Source organism: Pleurodeles waltl, chromosome 4_1 (genome assembly GCF_031143425.1).
Source record: "Pleurodeles waltl isolate 20211129_DDA chromosome 4_1, aPleWal1.hap1.20221129, whole genome shotgun sequence".
NCBI lineage: Eukaryota > Metazoa > Chordata > Amphibia > Caudata > Salamandridae > Pleurodeles > Pleurodeles waltl.
The window spans coordinates 673,819,550-673,842,708 of NC_090442.1; the positions used below are offsets into that span (position 1 = coordinate 673,819,550).

At 42.1% G+C, this 23,159-nt stretch overlaps 1 protein-coding gene across 1 annotated transcript in view; it reads left to right on the forward strand.

Moving 5' to 3' along the window:
- KRR1 (KRR1 small subunit processome component homolog) overlaps positions 1-23,159 on the forward strand; it is a 147,463-nt gene that overhangs the window by 69,312 nt on the left and 54,992 nt on the right. Inside the window, exons 3-5 of the mRNA XM_069229193.1 lie at positions 4,554-4,688; positions 18,403-18,528; positions 18,613-18,696. Of these exons, the coding sequence (XP_069085294.1) occupies positions 4,554-4,688; positions 18,403-18,528; positions 18,613-18,696 (345 nt within the window). The remainder of the gene's footprint in view (positions 1-4,553; positions 4,689-18,402; positions 18,529-18,612; positions 18,697-23,159) is intronic.

A 23,159-nucleotide genomic window follows, 5' to 3' on the forward strand; every position in this document is an offset into this window, starting at 1 on the left:
GACTGGTCAGTGACTCCTCCTTGTTTTTCTCATTATCTCCTCCAGCCTTGCTGCCAAAAGTGGGGCTGTGGCCGGAGGGGGCGGGCAACTCCACTAGCTGGAATGCCCTGTGGAGCTGTAACAAAGGGGGTGAGCCTTTCCTGCAAGGGGGAGGTGATAAGCATCTCCACCCAGTACAGGCTTTGTTACTAGCCACAGAGTGACAAAGGCACTCTCCCCATGTGGCCAGCAACATGTCTCGAGTGTGACAGGCTGCTAAAACCAGTCAGCCTACACGGGTAGTTGGTTAAGGTTTCAGGGGGCACAATAAAATGTACACTGGCATCAGTGTGCATTTATTTTGCTGAGAAGTTTGATACCAAACTTCCCAGTTTTCAGTGTAGCCATTATGGTGCTGTGGAGTTCGTGTATGACAGACTCCCAGACCATATACTCTTATGGCTACCCTGCACTTACAATGTCTAAGAGGGGAGTGCCATGTCGACTTACTCGTTTTGTCCTCACCTGCACACACAAGCTGGCAAGCAGTGTGTCTGTGATGCTGCAGCCCTTAGAGACCTTCCCTTGCATCAGGGCCCTTGGTACAAGGGGTACCAGTTACAAGGGACTTACCTGGATGCCAGGGTGTGCCAATTGTGAAAACAAAAGTACAGGTTAGGGAAAAAACACTTGTGCTGGGGCCTGGTTAGCAGGCCTCAGCACACTTCCAAATCAAAACATAGCATCAGCAAAGGCAAAAAGTCAGGGGGTAACGATGCCAAGGAGGCATTTCCTTACAGTCTGTTTTAAGTTATCTACTCAACCTTTCTTAGACAATTGAGACGCATGTCCTGATTTAAGTTTATTATTCTTGTTGTCCAAGTATTCAAAACACAGGTAGAATTTAAACTATAATGCTGCTATCCATTGTAGTTCTGTCCTTTTCAATCAGTTTCAAGTTATTGCCATGAGACAGCATTGCCTGTAGAGGGATCTGTTTCATCTAGCCTATTTGTTGCTGGCCCTTTGAACCATCCAAGGCTTCTTGATTGAAACCGAGTTTATTTCCTCCTATGATCATGCCCGAAGAGGTGTTGCTCTCCTCGCCCCATGCTAATGTGACGTTTCCATCCTGCAGAAGCTTGAACTATTTAGAGTGGCCATGTCAGGGGTGTTTATAGTTGATTGAGCAATGCTTCGAATAATGTGCTTAGCTGTGCAAGGTCTACTGGGTTCGCTATGCCACTTGAGCATTTTCTAATACAGTGGGGGGGGTTTGAATACTCTCTTGTACCACCTATATCTATATTGACTGGCAGGACATTTTGTTTTTCTTAATCTCACATTTTTTAACACCTTGGCTGCTAAGCCTTTTTTCTGGTAGAATGCCCTTTTTGAGGTATTTGGGGGAGCTTGCACTTAAACATCCATAACATTTTTTTCACCACCCTGGGGATTCTAAAGCTACCCACGGTTTGTTGATTGCCCTGAAGGGCCTGAGGAAAATATGCAAATATAGCTACATCTTGAGTTTTTGGGGAAAATTAGTACAAAAGTGCTCTGCACCAGCAAAAGGTTTGATGTGCTACAGTCACAATTTTCCTGGCGTTCAGGAACATGCAAAGCAGAGTTAAAAAAAAAAAAAAAAAAAAAAAAAAAAACTATTTTTACTACCGTTTTTCCATTTTTCAAAGAGGTAGCCCATTTTTCCCAATTTGTGTGCTTTCAGTGCTTTCAACCTACTTCCGGTTTGTGGTGGAAACCACTGTGAAACCTCTGGATGATAGTGGAGAGCTATATATTTCTAAAACATAAACAGAAATTTGAATTCAGCAAGGGGACTTTTGTGTAGATTCCTCTAGATTGTCCCAAACAAACTATCTGTTGAAATAAAAATTTTTTTTTTTAAATTAGTAGGGAAAAAATGTCCATTTGTGACAACCTTTTCATTTGTAACATCTCATCACGATGGCCGATTTACAAAAGCAGTATGCCATGATGGCCGGTTTACAAAAGCAGTATGCCAATATATCTGATAGATCCTTTTTGTTGCGGTGATGTATAGGGTTTGTGGATTTTCCAAGAACTAAGGGTACCCAGAGCCAATAACTGAGCTGCACCTTGCAGTGGTTTTTCATCATGTGCCGGGTTATAGACCAGTTCATGTGGTAAAATATAGAGAGTTAAAATATGTCAGGAACCCTATCTGTTTCCGAAATGGGCACAAGATAAGCAGTTCACAAAAAATGGGGACACGGAGGTTGGTTGGTCCAGTGTACGTCCTCCCTACTCATAACATGATAATCAAAAAGGTACACTGTTCCAAAAACAAATAAAAAGAGTCCAAGGAAGTGTAGAATGGAATTACATCAGAAGCAAGGGCCCTCAGGTATCATCAAGTTCACTTTACACAGAAGTTTGGCCTAGTGACCCCATTGAGGGTCCCGTCAGACATTGCACTGCCAGTCTGGCGTGGAGCAAGCCTGAAGATGATACCAGAGTTCCCTTGCTTCTGATGTAATTCCATTCTAGACTTCCTTGGAATGTTTTTTTTTTTTTTTTGTAACAGTGTACCCAAAATGCAGCATGGCCACATCCCATTTTTTTCACTGAAAACTGATTTTTTTTTTTTTTTTTTTTTTTTTTGCAGTGTGGCTAGCTGTGGATTTTGGGCCTTAGCTCAGCATGCTCCTAGGGAAGTCTAGCTAACCTGCACATTTTTCAAAACTAGACTCCTGGTCGGGAAACGGCAAAAAACACAAAATAGATACATCACATTTTTCCACTGAAAACTTACCCTCTTTTCAATGTGGGTAGCTGAAGATTTTGGACCCAGCTTAGCCACCACTTAGAGACCCCTAGAAAAGGTGTACATTTTACAAAACTAGACTCCTAGGGGAACATAGGGCAGGGTGATGTGCGTGGCTGTCACAGGTTTTTTTTTTAGTTTTTTTTTTAACTCCGAATTCCTTGCAAACCTTCTCAAACTTTGACTAAGAAGACACATTTTCCTCACATTTTTGGGATGAAAAGGTCTGGAATCTGCAGGGAGTAACACATTTCCTACCATTCCTCCAAGTCTCCTGATTAAAATAGTACCTCACTTGTGTCTAGTGCCTGTGACAGAAACAGATCAAACCAGGTCAATGTGTGTCTGTTTGCAAGAACTGGAATTGACTTTAGCTTGATCATTCTTGTCACGGACACCAGGCCCAGCCACACAAGTGTTGCATCATATTTATCAGGACAAGTGAGGGAACGCTGGGAGATAGGAATTTTGTGGATGCCTTCTGATTCTGGAAGAATACAAAACAAATGCAGTGATTTTAGGCAGAGTTTGAGTTTTTCAGGGAAATGTGGGTGAGAAACCTTTGTGGAATCCATGAGAGTCGCACTTAGTCCCCTGTGTGTCTAGTTTTCCGAAATGCTGTAGGTTTCCCACAATTGCAGCCAAGCCCAAGCCCAAAAACTGCAGCTGCCCCTTTTGTTGATGTTGCCACATTGCATCTTGCACTCTGCCCTTTAATGGGCGCTAGGCCTACCCACTCATGTGAAGTACCATTTTTATCAGGAGGCGTGTGTGAACTCTTGGTGGCAGGACATTTCCAGCTCTTCTCAGATTTAGTACTTTGAGTCACAGAAATATGAAGAAAATGTGTGCTTTTAGCCTATGATTGAGTATTGCAAGGGCTTCTGGATAAGAAAGCCTTGTGGGATCCATGCAAGACTCCCTTCTGGAGCCCCTCTGGGGTCTCGTTTACTGACATATCTAGGGTTAGTAGATTTTCCATAGAAACAATGTACACCCTGGCAGAGAAAGGCAGAAAAGGCAGATATCACTGCACCACCATCTACTACTCAAGTCCACACACATACTGGTTTGATTTGGCACGAGGGAGAGTGAAAAGATCAAAATATACATTTTATCAACAAAAGATTTCAAGACAAAACTTGGAAATCACTGTTAATAAGATAATACTTTAATACTGAACCAGTGACTCAAAGCTTGTGACAAGTCACCAATCGCTTTACAAGCTGTTCACACACTATTCATGCATCACACACACACACACACACACACAACCATTCACACTGCCAGCTGTGGGCCCAGCACATTGCAATATTCACGTAAACAATCCGCACCTTTGAGGCCCATCACTTTTATACACCAACCGGACTGACAGCAATCACATTGCCTGGCAGCTGGCAGACTGTGTGGACTGGCATTTGCCTGCAACGACCATATGTATTCTACATTTGGATCATGATAGTAATGTTGATTGTTTGGATTCATTCTGTTCCAAGTTGGGTGTTTGAAAGGGATTGATATTTGAAAAATTGTGATACTGGTGAATGCAGAACATTGCAGTTGATGTTGTTTTACTGTGCAGTTTGTCTGTGCGAGTTTGCCTTTTGTAAAGTAATGTGTTTCATTATTCATGGGAACTGGGTTATCGCAATAAGAGTTCAGAGCAGATTTTGTATTGGTAGCATAGAAAATGGTGAATGTTAAACTTGAACTTTGCAGTTTTTGTTTTAATACAGTCTTTTCTTCTCACCATTTTGTTTTTTAGCATGTAAAGGCTTCACTAGACCTGATCGAAGGCAGCATGACAGTCAGCACTACCAAGAAGACTTTTGATCCATATGTGATCATTCGGGCTAGAGATTTGATTAAGCTCTTAGCAAGAAGTGTCCCTTTTGAGCAGGTGAGTCAAGCTTGTCAATTCATATCATCCTTGGTTTAAGAAATGAATGGGATTTATCTGCAATATCATCTTTTTCTCTAGTGCCAATCATTAATCACATTTAATGGACTGAAGTAAAGATTTGCTCCCTTAAACATGAACTATAACACTAACGGTCGTACGTTTCTTTGAACAGTTAAAATGTTTGAATGTGCAGTTTTGACACTATCATCAGAGTCTGCTAAACACACATTCCTTTGATTTCAGCTGATACAAAATACCTTTAATAAACTATTTGAATGTCTGTTAGATGCCTGACAAAGAATAGTTGTGAGTGGGATACATGGTATAATTGTCCTCTTCTACATATGTATATGATACGTGCATACAGTGAGCCCTTCCAAAAGGTCTCATACAAACGCCCTGCTTGATAACAGTTTATTACGGGAAGTAGATAATGTTAACATGGTGGCTTGAGTGTCCTAGTTGAACCTTAGAATTGTAGAATATCAATAGAGCAAATATTTCCATTGATGGAGATGAAACGTTGGTCAGAAGCCATCAGGCTGATGGGATGGGGGCGGAATGTAAACAAAGTATGATGTGTGATTTAAAAAAAAAAAAAAAGACGAAAAGAAAATCCAGCCCCAATTTCCAGACTTTTCTGTTCATGGAATTAGATCAGTCTGGAATTGGTGGTTATCTTCAGGTTTTGATGTATCATATTCCTCGGCTCCCATGCCATGACTACTTGGAATTTAGAAAGTTGCTCCAGCGTTCATCTGGTAACAGTGAGAACTGAGCATGTATCGTGCAGCATGCATTCTTGTGCAAGCAAAATTTGTAAAGATGTAACTGAACATCACATTTGTTAAATGACCTGAAAAAATGATGCTGTTTCATTTATCCAATTTGTCATGCTCTTTTGTTGGTGTTCATTTGTTTCAATTTTTTTGGGTCACACAATGTGCCCAGTGTTCATCACCTCACCAGGGTTCAGAGATCAGCAGTTGGCTGGTGACTGTTGACTTACAGGAGAACCACCAGTTTGTTTGACATTGCTCTTTTAGCTAGCCCTAATCATGTTCTCCAACTGCGGGATAATTTGTGAAGTGTCCTCCTTTCACAGAGGATGTTTCAGAAGCCTTCATAGTTTTGTGTAACTAGCCATTAGTCAAATTGTTTTAGCTTTCAGGTTCTTTACTAATACTTGGAAAATGAAACCTATGAAGGACGTACCTGTTGATGGCTCCCGTGGTACCTGTATACCTATCTGTATGTACTTCTGCCTATGGCACCTATATGCTTACAGGGTTTCTGTATGTACTTGTGCTTACTTGTCTGTGTCTTGTGTGCTTGTATGATTTGTATGTCTAGTTTAGTTTTTCAGAATTTGTAAAGCGCATGGCGGCCCGGAGGCATCCCAGCGCTAAAAGTAACGAAACACAAGAAGGAGAGAGAGCCGGTATTAGTTACAGAATAAAAAGGTTTTAAGCTTTTTCCTAAAGAGGCGCTCGGAAGGTTCCAAACAGAGCTCCGTAGGAAGGGTGTTCCAAAGGTGGGAGGCTCTAGTAGAGAAGGAGTTATTACCCCAGGCTCTCTTGAAGCGAGAGACATGTGCATACCTATGAGAAGAGGAGCGAAGGCTCCTGGAAGGGATGTGCAGGAAAATGTTTCCTCAGAGAGATGGGACCTTTGTCCTGTAAGGCCCTATGAACAATGCTGAGAGATTTGAACTAGATCCTTTCTCTGACAGGAAGCCAGTGGATGGTGGAGATAGCCAGTTTAGCGGAGGCAAATTTTGAAGAGTGGGTAAGAAGTCTGGCCGCTGCATTTTGTACTCTTTGCAGCTTCTTTAAAACATAGAGAGGGGAACTAAGGAACAGAGAGTTTCCGTAGTCCAAGCGAGAGAGAATTAGGGATTGAATAAGGATTCTTCTGGCTGTGGGAGGAAGAAGGGTAAGGATCTTTCTAAACATCCGCAAGAGGCCAAAACAGGTAGAAGAGATTTTACTGGCTTGAGAATCCATGGTAAGCCGGGGATCAAGTATCACACCTAAAGTCTTAACTTGGAGTTTAGGAGGAGGAAGAGATTTAAAGGCATCTGAGAGAGATGGAAGAGGGAGAGCGAGGGGGCCGTTACCAAGGATCAGAACTTCCGATTTCCCATCGTTGAACTTGAGTTTGGACTTGGTCATCCAATTGGCAATATCACTCATGCAGCAAGAGAAGTTAGTCACTGGAGAGTCCCCGGAACTGGAACGAGACCCCACTAGCTGGGTGTCATCTGCATAGGTCACCAGAGTCAAATTGTAAGGGGCAATTACTCTCGCTAAAGGTGACAGATAGACATTAAAAAGAGTGGGGCTAAGAGATGAGCCCTGGGGAACTCCGCATGCCAGCGGGTAGAGACCGGAAAAACAAGTACGGTCCAAAACTTGAAATGATCTGTCTTTGAGGAAGGAGGAGAGCCAGGAGAGCGCAGAGCCTTCTACTCCTATATCTGATAATCTTGAACCGAGGAGATCGTGGTCAACAGTATCGAATGCTGCGCTTAAATCAAGCAGTATGATACCTACATGCGACCCTCGGTCTAAGAGCTGGCGGGCTGACTCAGTTACTGTAAGAAGAGCTGACTCTGTGCTGTGCAAGGTTCTAAATCCCATTTGTATCGGATGAAGAAGTTCATTGCTTTCAAGATAACTGGTGAGTTCAGTGTTGACATGTTTCTCAAGGATTTTCGAGGAAATAGGAAGAAGAGCAACAGGTCTAAAGTTTTCTAGTAAAGTAGGGTCCAGTTTGGGTTTTTTCAAAAGGGGTTTAACAATAGCGTGTTTAAATGACAGGGGAACCGATCCCAAGGAAAGTGAGTTGTTAAGAATTTTGGTGAGAGGAGGGACAATAACATCTGCTACCTGCACGTGCACGAGAGCAGAGGGAGGAGCGTTGTCTAAGGGAGAGCCAGATTTAATTTTGGACGAAAGATTGGTGGTCATCTCCTCAGTGAGGGGAGGGAAGGAGATAAGGGAAGCTCCTATAGGTAAGGAGTTTGTAGAATTATCAATGGGGGAGTGATTCATATATGGAGGAAAACCCAAGTAAATGCTGATGACTTTGTCCTGAAAAAAGGATGCCAGTCGATCACTGTAGCACACAGAGGCCTCCATCATCGGGGTAGATCGAGAAGGGGTAGTGAGATCTTTAAAGATTTGAAAGATTTCTTTCTGGGGACACAACGAGCGTTCTATTTTTCCACCATAAAAAGTGGACTGGGCCATTTTAATGTTATGGTGGTAAGTTCTAACGGATTGCTTGTATGTCTCTCTGCTGGAGGGCGTGTAGCGTTTACGCCACAGTCTCTCAAGTCTTTTACAGTCCTTTTTGAGTTCAAGCAGGTGGGGGGAAAACCAGGGTTTGGGTTTATGAGTTAAGAGGGATACTCTGGTTCTAATGGGTAACACAGCATCCAGAGAGGATGAGATCCATTTATGAAAGGGGTCTGCAGTTCCTGAGGTAGAGGGGTGATAAATTAAATACGAGGCTAGAAGAGTTTTGCGCCACTCTACAGGATCAAGTTTTGACCAGGTACGACCGGAAGAAGTGGTGTTAGGGAGGAGGCCATGAGTGGCATCATACGGAAAAGTGAACGAGAGAAGGAAGTGATCGGTCCAAAGAAGTGGCAAAGGAGAGGCCTTCAGCAGGTTGGTAATATTGCTGAATATGAGATCTAATTTATGACCCTTCTGATGGGTGTGGCCAGATACATACTGAGTTAATTGGAGAGCAGCAAAAGAGGACGTCAATAGTTTAGCCGAAGGGCATTCCAAGTTATCAAGATGAATATTGAAGTCTCCTAAAATAGTGAAATTGGAACGGTTGCAGATGAGGCTAGCTGCAACCTCCGGTAGAGTATCTAGGAAACCGAGCACAGGTCCCGGAGGGCGATAAAGCAAAATACCTGAAAAGGTGAAAGTGGAGGACAAACATAATGAGAACAATAAGCTCTCACAATCAGGAATATCCAGGGGTTGAGTAGTGCATTTAATAGTGGTTTTGAAAATAATAGCTATTCCACCACCTCTGGCCGTGGGTCTATCTAGATGGATCATAGCATACCTGGTGGGCAGGGAACTGCAGATGAGTGAGGCAGAGTCCTCATCAAGCCACGTTTTGGTAAGAAACAGCACGTCCGGTATGAGATCTTCAAGAAGATTGTGGATATATATAGAATGAGCAGCAAGGGACCGGCAATTGAGTAGCATCATTCTGGCTAGCGAAGGGGAGGAAATTTTAGCGGACGTGAGGGGCACAGTGGTCCAACCACACCGTGGGCAGGAGGGGCGGGGAGGGAGATGTGACTCATTAGGATGGGAAACACAGAGATCATTGTTTCTGAATGCCAATAATTCTGAGGAGGAATAAACTAACCTCATAGGGGGTGGGAGAAAGGCAGCATCTCCGGGCCCAGGACGCTCCAGGACGGGCGCAGACGGGCTTGCCTTTGGCGCGCCAGCGGCGCACCTGCTGCGCGGCCGGCGCCCCTCTGTCCTTAAATAATGACAAGAGGCAGCCTGAGCCGGCATCGAGGAGAAAGGTAAAAATAAACTAGACCGTTAACCCAAACAAAATGGCGGTTGCAAAATGGCACAAACAGGAAGAGGAGAAAAACAAGGACTACTGAGCATCCGGTAGCCAACTGAACACGGGCTCCGGTGCTCAGACACAGTATGGAGAGTGACAGTTCAATTTTAAAATGCCCCCAAATAAAATAGAAGATTTAAAATTCAATTATTTAAAACGAGTTCCTTTTTAAAAATAATTCCAAACAATTTTAAAATAGATTTCAGGACTAGTTAAGCACACATTTCCTAAGTAAACGATATTTAAAAGATATATATATATATATATATAGCCTACTTGTGTCTTACTCGTCTATACACGTGTGTTTGCTTAAGTTCACTATGCGCCCTGTGTCCTTGCAATATAAGAAAACGAGAAATGTTAAACTGGCCATTTTCTTTAAACACCTGGGTGCCCTTTTATATCACAAACTTAGCACTGACTCCACTCACCCTTCCTCACTCCCAAACCATTAGCCTTTTGTTTTTCCTCTTTACTTGCTCAATCAGATTGGTAATGAAAATGTCACTTACCCAGTGTACATCTGTTCGTGGCATTAGTCGCTGCAGATTCACATGTTTGGCACAGTCTGCTGCCTGGTGTTGGGCTCGGAGTATTACAAGTTGTTTTTCTTCGAAGAAGTCTTTTTGGTCACGGGACCGAAGGACTCCTCCCTCTTTGGCTCCATTGCGCATGGGCGTCGACTCCATCTTAGATTGTTTTCCCCGCAGAGGGTGAGGATGGAGTTGTTTGGTATAAATAGTGCCCATGCAATGGAGTGAATATGTATGTATGATAAGAGTTTCTAATAATTATTTACAAATGTTCAGATGTTTAAGGTTTATGATCTACTTCTAAACGGCTACAGGCTTCCCGGGGAGGTGGGAGGGTACATGTGAATCTGCAGCGACTAATGCCACGAACAGATGTACACTGGGTAAGTGACATTTTCAGTTCGATGGCATATGTTGCTGCAGATACACATGTTTGGCATAGACTATAAAGCAGTTACCTCCCCTAAAAGCGGTGGTTTAGCCTGTAGGAGTTGAAGTAGTTTGGAATAATGTTCTTAGTACAGCTTGGCCCACTGTAGCTTGTTGTGTATTTAGTACGTCTACACAGTAGTGTTTAGTAAACGTATGAGGCGTAGACCAGGTTGCAGCCTTACATATTTTGCTCATAGGAATGTTTCCTAGAAAGGCCATTGTAGCACCTTTCTTTCTGGTTGAGTGTGCCTTTGGTGTAATAGGCAATTCTCTTTTGGCTTTAAGATAGCATGTTTGAATGCATCTGACTATCCATCTAGCAATGCCTTGTTTAGAGATTGGATTTCCTATGTGTGGTTTTTGAAAAGCTATGAACAGTTGTTTTGTTTTCCTGATTAGCTTTGTTCTGTCAATGTAATACATTAGTGCTCTTTTGATGTCTAATGTATGTAGTGCCCTTTCAGCCACAGAATTTGGTTGTGGGAAGAACACTGGCAATTCTACTGTTTGATTTAAATGGAATGGTGAGATTACTTTTGGCAGAAATTTTGGATTTGTTCTTAAAACTATTTTATTGTTGTGTATTTGAATAAATGGTTCTTGTATGGTAAATGCCTGTATTTCACTTACTCTTCTGAGGGATGTGATTGCAATGAGAAATGCGACCTTCCAGGTTAGATATTGCATTTCACAGGAATGCATGGGTTCGAAAGGGGGACCCATGAGTCTTGTTAAGACGATGTTAAGATTCCATGAAGGAACTGGTGGTGTTCTTGGTGGTATAATTCTTTTTAGCCCTTCCATGAATGCTTTAATAACTGGTATTCTAAATAGAGACGATGAATGAGTAGTTTGTAGGTAAGCAGATATAGCTGCGAGGTGTATTTTTATAGATGAAAAAGCGAGATTTGCTTTTTGCAAATGTAGTAAGTATCCTACTATGTCTTTAGTAGAGGCATGTACTGGTTGTATTTGATTGGCATGGCAGTAGTAAACAAATCTTTTCCTCTTAGATGCATAGCAGTGTCTAGTGGAAGGTTTTCTAGCTTGTTTTATGACCTCCATGCATTCTTGTGTGAGGTCCAAGTGTCCGAATTCTAGGATTTCAGGAGCCAAATTGCCAGATTCAATGATGCTGGGTTTGGATGTCTGATCTGTTGTTTGTGTTGTGTTAACAGATCTGGCCTGTTGGGTAGTTTGACATGCGGTACTAGTGAAAGGTCTAGTAGAGTTGTATACCAAGGTTGTCTTGCCCATGTGGGTGCTATCAGTATGAGTTTGAGTTGGTTTTGACTTAACTTGTTTACTAGATATGGAAGGAGAGGGAGAGGGGGAAAAGCGTACGCAAATATCCCTGACCAATTCATCCATAGAGCATTGCCTTGTGATTCGCGGTGTGGGTACCTGGATGCGAAGTTTTGGCATTTTGAGTTTTCTCTTGTTGCGAACAAATCTATCTGGGGTGTTCCCCAAATTTGAAAGTACTTGTTCAGAACTTGGGGGTGAATTTCCCATTCGTGGACTTGTTGGTGGTCTCGCGAAAGGTTGTCTGCTAGTTGGTTTTGTATTCCTGGAATAAATTGTGCTATTAGGCGAATGTTGTTGTGAATCGCCCACTGCCAAATTTTTTGTGTTAGGAGGCACAATTGTGTTGAGTGTGTTCCTCCTTGTTTGTTTAGATAATACATTGTTGTCATGTTGTCTGTTTTGACAAGAATGTATTTGTGTGTTATTATGGGTTGGAAGGCTTTTAACGCTAGAAATACTGACAACAGTTCTAGGTAATTGATATGAAATTTTGTTTCGTGTATATCCCATTGTCCTTGAATGCTGTGGTGATTGAGATGTGCTCCCCACCCTGTCATGGAAGCATCTGTTGTTATAACGTATTGAGGCACTGGGTCCTGAAATGTCCGCCCTTTGTTTAAATTTTTGCTGTTCCACCATAGAAGCGAGAGGTATGTTTGGCGGTCTACCAACACCAGATTTTGAAGTTGACCCTGTGCCTGTGACCATTGTGATGCTAGACACTGTTGTAAGGGTCGCATGTGTAGTCTTGCGTTTGGGACAATGGCTATGCATGATGACATCATGCCTAGAAGTTTTAGCGCAAATTTTGCTTGTATCTTTTGGTTTGGAAACATAGCACTTATTAGCTTGTGGAATGCCTGCACTCTTTGTGGACTTGGAGTGGCAATTCCTTTTGATGTGTTGATGGTTGCTCCTAGATATTGTTGTGTTTGACACGGTTCTAGGTGTGATTTTGTGTAGTTGATGGAAAACCCCAGTTTGTGAAGGGTTTGTATGACAAAGGTGGTGTCGTTTGCGCATTTTTTTACTGTGTTGGTTTTGATTAGCCAGTCGTCTAGGTAAGGGAACACATGTATCTGTTGTCTCCTGATGTGTGCTGCTACTACTGCTAGACATTTTGTGAACACTCTTGGTGCAGTTGTTATTCCGAATGGCAACACCTTGAATTGGTAATGTATTCCTTTGAATACGAACCGTAGGTACTTTCTGTGAGAAGGGTGTATTGGTATATGAAAGTACGCATCCTTTAGGTCTAATGTGGTCATGTAATCTTGCTGTTTGAGCAGTGGAATGATGTCTTGTAGTGTGACCATGTGAAAATGGTCCGATATGATGTAGGTATTTAGTGTCCTGAGATCTAATATTGGTCTCAATGTTTCGTCTCTTTTTGGAATTAGAAAGTACAGGGAGTAAACTCCTGTGTTTTTTTGTTGTACTGGTACTAATTCTATTGCATCCTTTTGCAGTAGTGCTTGAACTTCTAGTCCTAAAAGTTCTAAATGATGTTGTGACATTTTGCGTGTTTTGGGGGGGATGTTTGGTGGGAAGTTGTGGAATTCTATGCAATAGCCATGTTGGATTATTGCTAATACCCAATTGTCTGTTGTAATCTGTTGCCAAGATTGGTAGAATTGGCTTAGTCTTCCCCCCACTGGTGTTGAGTGAAGGGGTTGCGTGACTTGAAAGTCACTGTTTAGGTGGAGGTGTTTTTGGAGTCTGGAATCTTCCCCTACTCCTTGGGAATTGACCCCCCCGATATCCCCTGAAACCTCCCCTTTGGAAGGAACCCTGATATGGTGTGGTTCTTGATTGTTGGCTGGTGGTGTCTGTGGGTTGGCCACGAAACCCCCCTCTAAATGGAGTTTTTCTGAAAGAGCCTCTGCTCTGCGGGGAGTAGAGTGCGCCCATGGCTTTGGCCGTGTCTGTGTCCTTTTTAAGTTTTTCAATGGCTGTATCCACTTCCGAGCCAAACAGTTGTTTCTCGTTGAAGGGCATATTAAGGACAGCCTGCTGGATTTCAGGTTTGAAGCCTGAAGTGCGTAGCCAAGCGTGTCTCCTTATGGTGACAGCAGTGTTGACTGTTCTTGCTGCAGTATCGGCTGCGTCTAGTGAAGAGCGGATTTGATTGTTTGAGATCGTTTGTCCCTCTTCCACTATTTGCTGCGCCCTTTTTTGGTATTCCTGGGGAAGATGGTCTACGAGAAGTTGCATCTCGTCCCAGTGTGCGCGGTCATATCTGGCCAGCAGCGCTTGTGAATTTGCGATGCGCCACTGGTTGGCTGCCTGTGACGCCACTCTTTTCCCTGCCGCGTCAAATTTTCGGCTTTCTTTGTCCGGAGGTGGGGCGTCGCCAGATGTATGTGAATTTGCTCTTTTGCGAGCTGCCCCTACTACCACAGAGTCGGGTGGTAACTGCGAAGTAATAAACACTGGGTCTGTGGGTGGTGGTTTGTATTTTTTATCCACCCTTGGGGTGATGGCTCTTGATTTTACGGGCTCCTCAAAAATTTGCTTTGCGTGCCGTAACATCCCTGGTAGCATTGGGAGACATTGATATTGGCTATGTGTAGCCGAGAGGGTGTTAAATAAGAAATCATCCTCTATAGGATCGGAATGCAGTTGGACATTGTGGAAGTCTGCAGCCCTAGCCACCAGTTGCGAGTATGAGGTACTGTCCTCTGGCGGTGACGGCTTTGTGGGGTATGACTCGGGATCATTGTCCGGCACTGGGGTGTCATACAGGTCCCAAGCGTCTTGATCCTGATCGTCATGACTTATGGTAGTTTGCGCTGGTGAGTGCATTTGTGGCGGTGTTTGTGCCGGCGATGCCTGTGGAGGAGAGGGCGGAGGCGTGACTTTTTTAACCACTTTGGCTTGTGGTTGTGTGTCATCCTTTGGAAGTCCGATCCTTCTTTTCCTCATGATTGGGGGAAGGGTTGATATCTTCCCTGTATCTTGCTGGATGCACAGTCTCTTTTGTGTGTAGTCCGATTCTACACTTTGGAGCTCTTGTCCAAATTTGTGCATTTGGCCACTTAGTCCTTGTTCCTCTGAGTAGGATGAAGGTGTGGTATTTTTCGGCGCCGAGAGAGAATCTTTTTTTGGTTTCGGCACCGACAGAATTTTTGTTCCTTTCGGCATGGATTCTCGGTGCCGATGTTTTTCGGTGCCGGTATCTTGTTTTTGTCTCTCGGAGCCGCTTTCTCGGCTCCGAGGTTGCTCCATGGCGGTCCCTCGACCGGAGTCGGGTGTCTTCGCTATGGGCGTGCCCTTTTTCGGCCCCTTCGACGGGTCGCCTGATTTATGGGTCGAGCCATGGCCTGTTGGCAGTGGTGTCCCCTGGGCTTTCGGTTTGTCGATGGATTTACTTTTCGACGTCTTACTCACAGTTTGTTGCTGTTGTTCGACGTCGGAGTCTCCGGATTCTGATTCCGGAACCGAGAATGTTTCCTCTTCGTCGTCGAAACGTTGTTTTGTCGACGTGGACGCCATTTGGTGACGCCTGGCTCTTCGGTCCCGGAGTGTTTTTCTGGACCGGAAGGCTCGACAGGCTTCACAGGTATCCTCCTTGTGCTCGGGGGACAAGCACAAGTTACAGACCAAGTGCTGATCTGTATAAGGATACTTACTGTGACATTTTGGGCAGAAACGAAACGGGGTCCGTTCCATCGGCTTCGATGTCGCACGCGGTCGGGCCGACCAGGCCCCGATGGGGGATCGAAACTGCCCCAAAGTCTTCCGATGATCGGTGTCGATGTACCTAACTATCCCGATACCGAACGGAACAATACCGACGCTTTCTTCCGAGATTCTGACTAACTTTCCGAACCGAAACACGGAGCGAAAAGGAATACGTCCGAACCCGACAGCGGAAAAAAACAATCTAAGATGGAGTCGACGCCCATGCGCAATGGAGCCAAAGAGGGAGGAGTCCTTCGGTCCCGTGACCAAAAAGACTTCTTCGAAGAAAAACAACTTGTAATACTCCGAGCCCAACACCAGGCAGCGGACTGTGCCAAACATGTGTATCTGCAGCAACATATGCCATCGAACCTGTTTTTCTTTGACCCACGTTTTGGCTCATCACTAACCACCTTGAAAATAGCTGTAAGGCTTCACGTTCGTCATCTCTTGATCACTGTCCCACTATTTCCACTAGTATCCAGTGCTGAGTTCAAATACACACTGCATCATTATCACACAGTGGGTGAAATTGAGTGTAAGATCAGAAGTAGTGATACAATGACTTGAAGAGTGGAGTTTGTGTTACCTGTAGGTTGCAATGAGATGGGAATATGTTTCTAGGGCTTTAGGAGGGACCTGGTGGATTGCCATGAGAGGGGTGTGAAAAATAGCAAAGGAGATGAGGGTGAGCAGCAGAATACTGGGTCCTCTTGGTTTGCTTTTCATTTTGTGCTGTTTGTTCAAATATTTTTAGTTTAGATACCTTCCAGTTGATCTGGAACACACGAGGGGAATTTTAATCAAAGTGCCCTTGACAACAGTACATGCCATAATAGTCTCATTGTAGCTCATTCCCTTCTGGTTCAAAATAATTGATGAAACTTCAATGACTTAAATACTTATGTAGTTTAGCAATATAATCCAAACCAAATTATGAATCTCTTCTTACAACATCATATATACTGACCTAATATGGTACATTGTTGAAAGATACGGTGCTGTAATCTTGGAATCACTATTGACTGCAAATTGGAATTATCTTAAATGAAGTTTCATCGGTAGATAAGAGAATCTAGAGCTGGCTATCTTCCACAGATAAAATCAGAGGAAGATGACTGGCATAATTTCTCAGGAGGAATCTGTTGATGGGAAACAATTCTAATTCCTAGACCTTACCATGGCTCTGAAATAAAGCCAGGCGAAAGGACAACTTAGCTGGACTCTAAGTGGGAACAAGAACAACTTATTTACTTGTGTATTATGTCTAAAATCTAAAGTTTATGGTAAAGTGTTGACAACATCTCTAACATGTTACACAGGATCTAAATATATGGCCTAGGCTTAATGCCCTGGGTATGTAACTTCTTCTAAATATATTTAGTGTGTAGTGGTTGTGTATAACACTGTTGTGCAATTTGTGGAACAACGGAATGCTTACTATCTGACTGCATGTGGTCTATGCATTCTATGTGTAAATGTGCAACAGATAAGAACGTTTTGTTTCATTTTCATGCCACTTAGCTTTTGCAATTTTTAACACTTTAGTTTCCAAAGTGTGACAATGAAACAACTAAATGGGCAACACTTGACATTCGTACTAAAAAGGGGCACCTTCTGTAATTGCTAAATACCCATTACCTAGGGAGCCTATACAGTATAGATTAATATAGCATCCCTATTATGAGATGTGTGGGGGAAAAAAGTGAAGAAACCTAAGGAATTTCAGTATAGCTCTTATTGTTTAATCACATGCAAGTAAAGGTGGCAATGTCAAAAATGTAAACAAGAAAAAACTGATTAGAATTAGAAATGGGGCAGGATATTGTAATTCCTGCAGTGGAACAAATAGGTAATCTCACCAATGTTAATGTAAATCTACATATGTTGTACATGCAGCTAAGAATTTTATTTTATGAGTTTAAGACAGTTATTCATGAACCACGGCATCTTTCAAAGAATGGGAAGTGTTCATGTTGTCAAAATCCTGTGACTTATCTTATTTTGTATGTCAGTAAAAATATGTGGAAGTAAGAGTATGGTCATCCACCTACTTGCAGATCTGTTTATCAAAGTAATATAATTTTTGTTCAGTAACGATGTATCCCAGATCTCAAATGTCAGAAGGTGTTGCTTCATTGAAATCTTGTCTGCAAGGAATTTCTACAGAGAAAATGCAACAGCTCTTCTCAGTTGTGAACTGATGTTTGGGTATAAAAAACATCCAGTTTTTCCTCTATTGAAAAGATGACACAGACTGAAAGAAAACAATGTGTTCACTCACATTTAAAAGACTCCTTTGATCCGAATGATTGCATAAAGGTGTGTGTGTATATATATATATATATATATATATATATATATATATATATATATATATATATCTAACATCAGCGGCAGGTAATTTATGCCTCGTTGTTAAATACTTTGTTGTGTTCTCTTGTTTGATGTCTACTTTACATTGAAGTGGTGTGACTATACTTTCATACAAATACTATTGGGTAAAGGTTGGATGTCCCTCATACAGCTAAATGTTGTCTGAAGTTCCACAAGTTATGGTTGATGCTCTCAAACCATCAGACCTAATGCTCATTGACTGTTCAACATCATTTTGGTCAATAGATTCTAGCCATCAGTATGCACCACTGCAACTTTGAAACTGTGAAATCAAAGATACAACTTTCTAGTATAAACACAGTTGCCTTATTGCAGTAGAACACTTTATTCAAAACCCATTCATGTTAAATGTAAAAATAATACAATACATAGCTGTTATTTTCATTCCTGCAATATTTTAATTCAGTCCTTGCACAGAATGAAAGTTTAGAAGTTTAAGCATGCTGAAATATATTTAATGAAAAAGAATAATTTAAAGCTTCAAGATGGTGTTTCACGGCATCAAAGTCCTACTGAGATGCCATAGGTGGAATCTTGCATTATTTACAAAGCCATAAACCTTTCCCACTCCTTTTTTATTGGTGTATAGTGTGGGGTGTAATATTAATTTTGCTATATATCTCTGAGTGCCTGATCATTTTAGGAAATTTGCAATTTGCTATGTTGTATAACTCTTCTTTATACATGTCTTCTAATACTCTCAGAATGTGAACTTACCTTGATCTTTCTGTTGGCTTTAGGCTGTGCGGATCCTTCAAGATGATATGGCATGTGACATTATCAAAATAGGCAGCTTGGTGAGAAACAGGGAACGCTTTATCAAAAGGAGACAGAGACTACTTGGTCCAAAAAGTTCAACTTTGAAGGTACAACTTCCAATATGTTTTACAGATATCAGTTTATGAGTACCATGTTTTTATAATGGTAGTAAATAAGTTTCCATTTTGCAGGCTCTCGAACTGCTAACTAGCTGCTACATCATGGTTCAGGGGAACACTGTGTCCTCGCTGGGACCTTTCAGTGGACTGAAGGAGGTGAGATGGAATTGGCTGATGATGGATACCTGTTTTTCTGTATTGTTAGGTCCGCAGTTCTGTGTAGATTTCATATTGTTACTCCGCAAAATACATCTAAACGTTGCATTTTCTTTAATGTGTTTCTTTCTCTTTAGGGATACTTGCTACCTTTTCAGCTTTTTTGTCCCATAACGTGGGGGTGGAAGGTGATTGGGGATCTGAATAGCCGAAATCAGAGGTTTTACAAAAGCATGCTAAGTCCAGGTTTTTTTTAATTTTTTTTTTTTTTACTAGTTTTAGAGCCAAAAAACACACATTCTGGTGCACATTCACGTTGGACCTAGAGCCTTGAGTTTTAACTTTACCAAACCTCATTTTGTGTCACCTCTAAAGTCAGTGGTCGAAAAATACCTGTTCCATTCTTTTCCCTGCATGTATATTTAACGGATTGAAACTAGTGTTAGATTCATCTAAACATTTTAAGACATACGTCTTTGGAAAGTTCTTTACTGAAAGTTTCTAAACATGCATATTGAAGCGTGCAGAGAATTTCTCCACCTGCAACAGCCTGTGACGTCTTCATGCAGGGAAAAAACTGCACTGAGCCACAATCAAGTACTAACGTCCAAAAAATAAATTGTAAAGTAGGCTTTGCCTGAAGGGGTAGTTGGGAGGCTTGAGGTTCTTATTTAAACAAGGAACTATATATTTCTTGTTTCTAGAAAAACAAAAGCTTGAAGCCCCATGGCTTTTATTTAGGTACAGCAATATCCTAAGAGTTCTGGGCATGATGTTCCTCCTTTTGCTAATGAATGTCATGTCTGGGGAGAGGGCCTATAACCAGTTTTTGCTTTACTTTCCTCCTTAAAAAATTACAGCATTTTGGGGAAAAAACTGCTTGTTACTAGACTTAAATTCTTATATTAGTGCATAATGATGATTTAAGTGCTTTTTCCTCAATTTATATAGTTAGTAAATGGCATGTGAATGTTTATGCATTTAAGTAATTGTGATTTAATTAGGAAACAAGTAACTAGTACTGCTCGTCTTGTTTGGAATTGTCATCATCAGAAAGTCTGTTATCATCCCAACGTTCGCTCATTTAAATGCCTGCTGAACTCACCCCAGTAATTTAAATTCTATTTAGCCTCATTTGTCTTCTGCCGGTGGTGTTGAGGGTATACCGTTAATTTGTTTCTTCCTTTTTATCACAAAAGAGACAAGGGTAGGGAATTCTTATCCCCAATAACTAGGACTTTGTTTTGGTTCAGGGAGAAAAAGTCTTTGTGCTTATTTTGTCTTTTGGACAAGTAGACCCAATTCCCTGCAGCACAATTCAGGGGGTAAAAAGTTGAAGGTTTGGCAATTTTGCTATCTGTGGTACAATGTAAAACATGTTTGTGGCCTGTCAGTTTAAAAAAAATAAAAATTAAATAAATAACAATGAAGCAGCAGCAGTAGACCTGGAACATCGGTTGTATGTTTCCAGGAGTTCTCCAGCAAACATTTCTGCATTCCATTTTAGCATGAGCAGATATACTTGCACTTGCAAATATTTGCAGAGTACCGGCAAATTCACTTATTAAAACGTGTTTTTTCCTTTTTGTACTCCCGTGGGAGACTTAGAAACTCCTTTCCCTACACCTCACCTTATTAGGGTGGCTGGGGTTCCTACCCACCCTGGAAAGCGTTTTCCTCTTGTCCTTACCAGGAGTAAACTAATGACCTTTCTCCAGACCGAGAAGAAGTTGGAGATCAGTTCATGAATACCCTTAAACATGTGCACAGACCTGGAGGTATCAGCCGCCTTGAAACTGCCACCTGCTTCCGGTCCCTGCAAGTAAGCGTGTTCATGGAAAAATCTTCATGCTTTGTAAATCTTTCAGTGAGTGCAAATCCAATTCTTGCACCATATGCCAAATTTACACAACAAAGAGGCCTTGGGGCCCATAAAAAGGTTATGTAGTTTTAAAATGTAAATGGCAACCACAGTAACTGAGTGTCCAAGAATTATACAGCGGTGGTAAAGCAGAGTGTGACTGTGCATGGTCTTTTATGATCCACATTTGGCATCCAAGGCACCGTATTGCAGTTATATTGTGGGTTAATTTACATCAACATATTGAGAAATCAAGTGAATACTCAAAAGTAAATGTGCCCCAGTTTTTCACAAGACACTTCTTCAGAAACTTAAGCAAGAAAGAGAACTATTTCTGTAATTGAAAAAATGAAATATACTGAATTCTCCTGTAATCAGAATTCCAGCTGAATGGAATGGCTGGCATATTTAGTGGCTTCCTGTAGCCTATGTGGATTAAATTCACATACCAGGCTTCTGCAATCTTACAGCAAGTGAATATTCAAAATTTGATAGAGTATTGCTATTTCTTGGAGCCAATATAATCGGAAAAGTGGCATGGTAGAAGCCTTGACCAAATCCAACCCCTTCATAAACATGAGAGCTCCTTATCATAAGTGTATTAGCTTTATCCCAGATTTAATGATTACTGCCAGAATCTGTGACCTTATTGCATGACGCCATGTAAAACCAGAGGAAAGTAACCTTGTATTCCACAACTTAGTCACTGTAAATACCTGGCTTCCAAGTCTTACTTGATATACCGTTGGAGATTAACAAATTAAGATGAGTTGAATGGGGTGCACAACTTTAGCTGAATAGTATTTAATTCTAACCCATAAAAGATATGCCTGTGCATGCAGTGTTAGGCTCAGTTGACTGGACATTGAATTAAACTAAATATGTTTTTACCACCAAATGTTAGTGCAAGGTGATAAGAGCTTGGGTAATTTGATTTCCTGGTTAATGGTAATAAATGTAACACATTCTGGATTTTTTCCTAATTTTTTTATCAATCTTCTGGAATACCCAGTACCTTTACAGGCCAATGTGATATTTTCCTCAATCTTGAGTTTCTGTGTGCCTAATTTCTTTTTTGGGATTGAGTTATTATTTGAGAGGGGTGAGAGCCCCATTCAAATAATAATTGCAATCCTTGTAAGGGTGAACCACAAAATTCACTAAATAAACCTGTGCTTAAACCTCTGGTAACTTGGCACAAAAACAATTATGACTCATTTAGAGGCAGTGTGTAAAGTATTTATGCAGAAAACCCCAAAAAATCACAAACTAATTTCGACAAATAGATAACAATTTAATAAATAAAATGGCCTCAAAACAAAAACAAATTATTCGGTGGACCCAGTGTTATAATTGTTTTAAGATCTAGGTAAAAATACCCCTCGTGGTAATCTGGTCACACTACACTGGGTCAAAGTCACAAGTTCAAGCCGACCCCCACTAGAGCACGGGTCAGATACAGGGACCAGCTTTGTCCCGGTGAAGAGTTTACCTTCCGAAGTCCATGTGTATGTGGGGAACCTCAGCTGGAGCTTCTCATAGGTGGGGGGTTACAAAGTGGTCTATGTCGGCACTAGGAGCTGTTGTTGCTGGATCTTTGCATAGGAGGGTAAGGTGGTGACCGTTGCTGATGTGAGGTGCCTGCTTGTGGTTGCGAGGGACCCCAAAGTTCTAATTTTCACGTGGAGTGCAGATTTTGTAGATCTGAAGCAGGAGTATGCTCTGATGCTAAGCAAGGGTCCAGGAATATAGTAGGTACGTCTTAGGGACCAGGACTCATTCTAGCAGAGGCCAGACGTATGACTGAAGCAGGGCAAGTGCTGCTGATCTACTGGGTAGTTGCAGGGAGGCCTCTGGTAGATTGTTGTATCCCTGTAGCTCAAACAGGTCAGCCAAGTGACTCTTGGAGTAATTGCTGGGTGTAAGGAAATGCCTCCTTGGCATGGTTACCCCCTGACTTTTTGCCTTTGCTGATGCTATGTTTTGAATTGAAAGTGTGCTGAGGCCTGCTAACCAGGCCCCAGCACCAGTGTTCTTTCCCTAGCCTGTACTTTTGGTTCCCCAATTGGCACACCCTGGCATCCAGATAAGTCCCTTGTAACTGGTACCTCTGGTACCAAGGGCTCTGATGCCAGGGAAGGTCTCTAAGGGCTGCAGCATGTATTATGCCACCCTAGAGACCCCTCACCCAGCACAGACACACTGCTTACCAGCTTGTGTGTGCTAGTGAGAACAAAATGAGTAAGTCGACATGGCACTCCCCTCAGGGTGCCATGCCAGCCTCTCACTGCCTATGCAGTATAGGTAAGACACCCCTCTAGCAGGCCTTACAGCCCTAAGGCAGGGTGCACTATACCATAGGTGAGGGTACCAGTGCATGAGCACTGTGCCCCTACAGTGTCTAAGCAAAACCTTAGACATTGTAAGTGCAGGGTAGCCATAAGAGTATATGATCGGGGAGTCTGTTTTACACGAACTCCACAGCACCATAATGGCTACACTGAAAACTGGGAAGTTTGGTATCAAACTTCTCAGCACAATAAATGCACACTGATGCCAGTGTACATTTTATTGTAAAATACACCACAGAGGGCACCTTAGA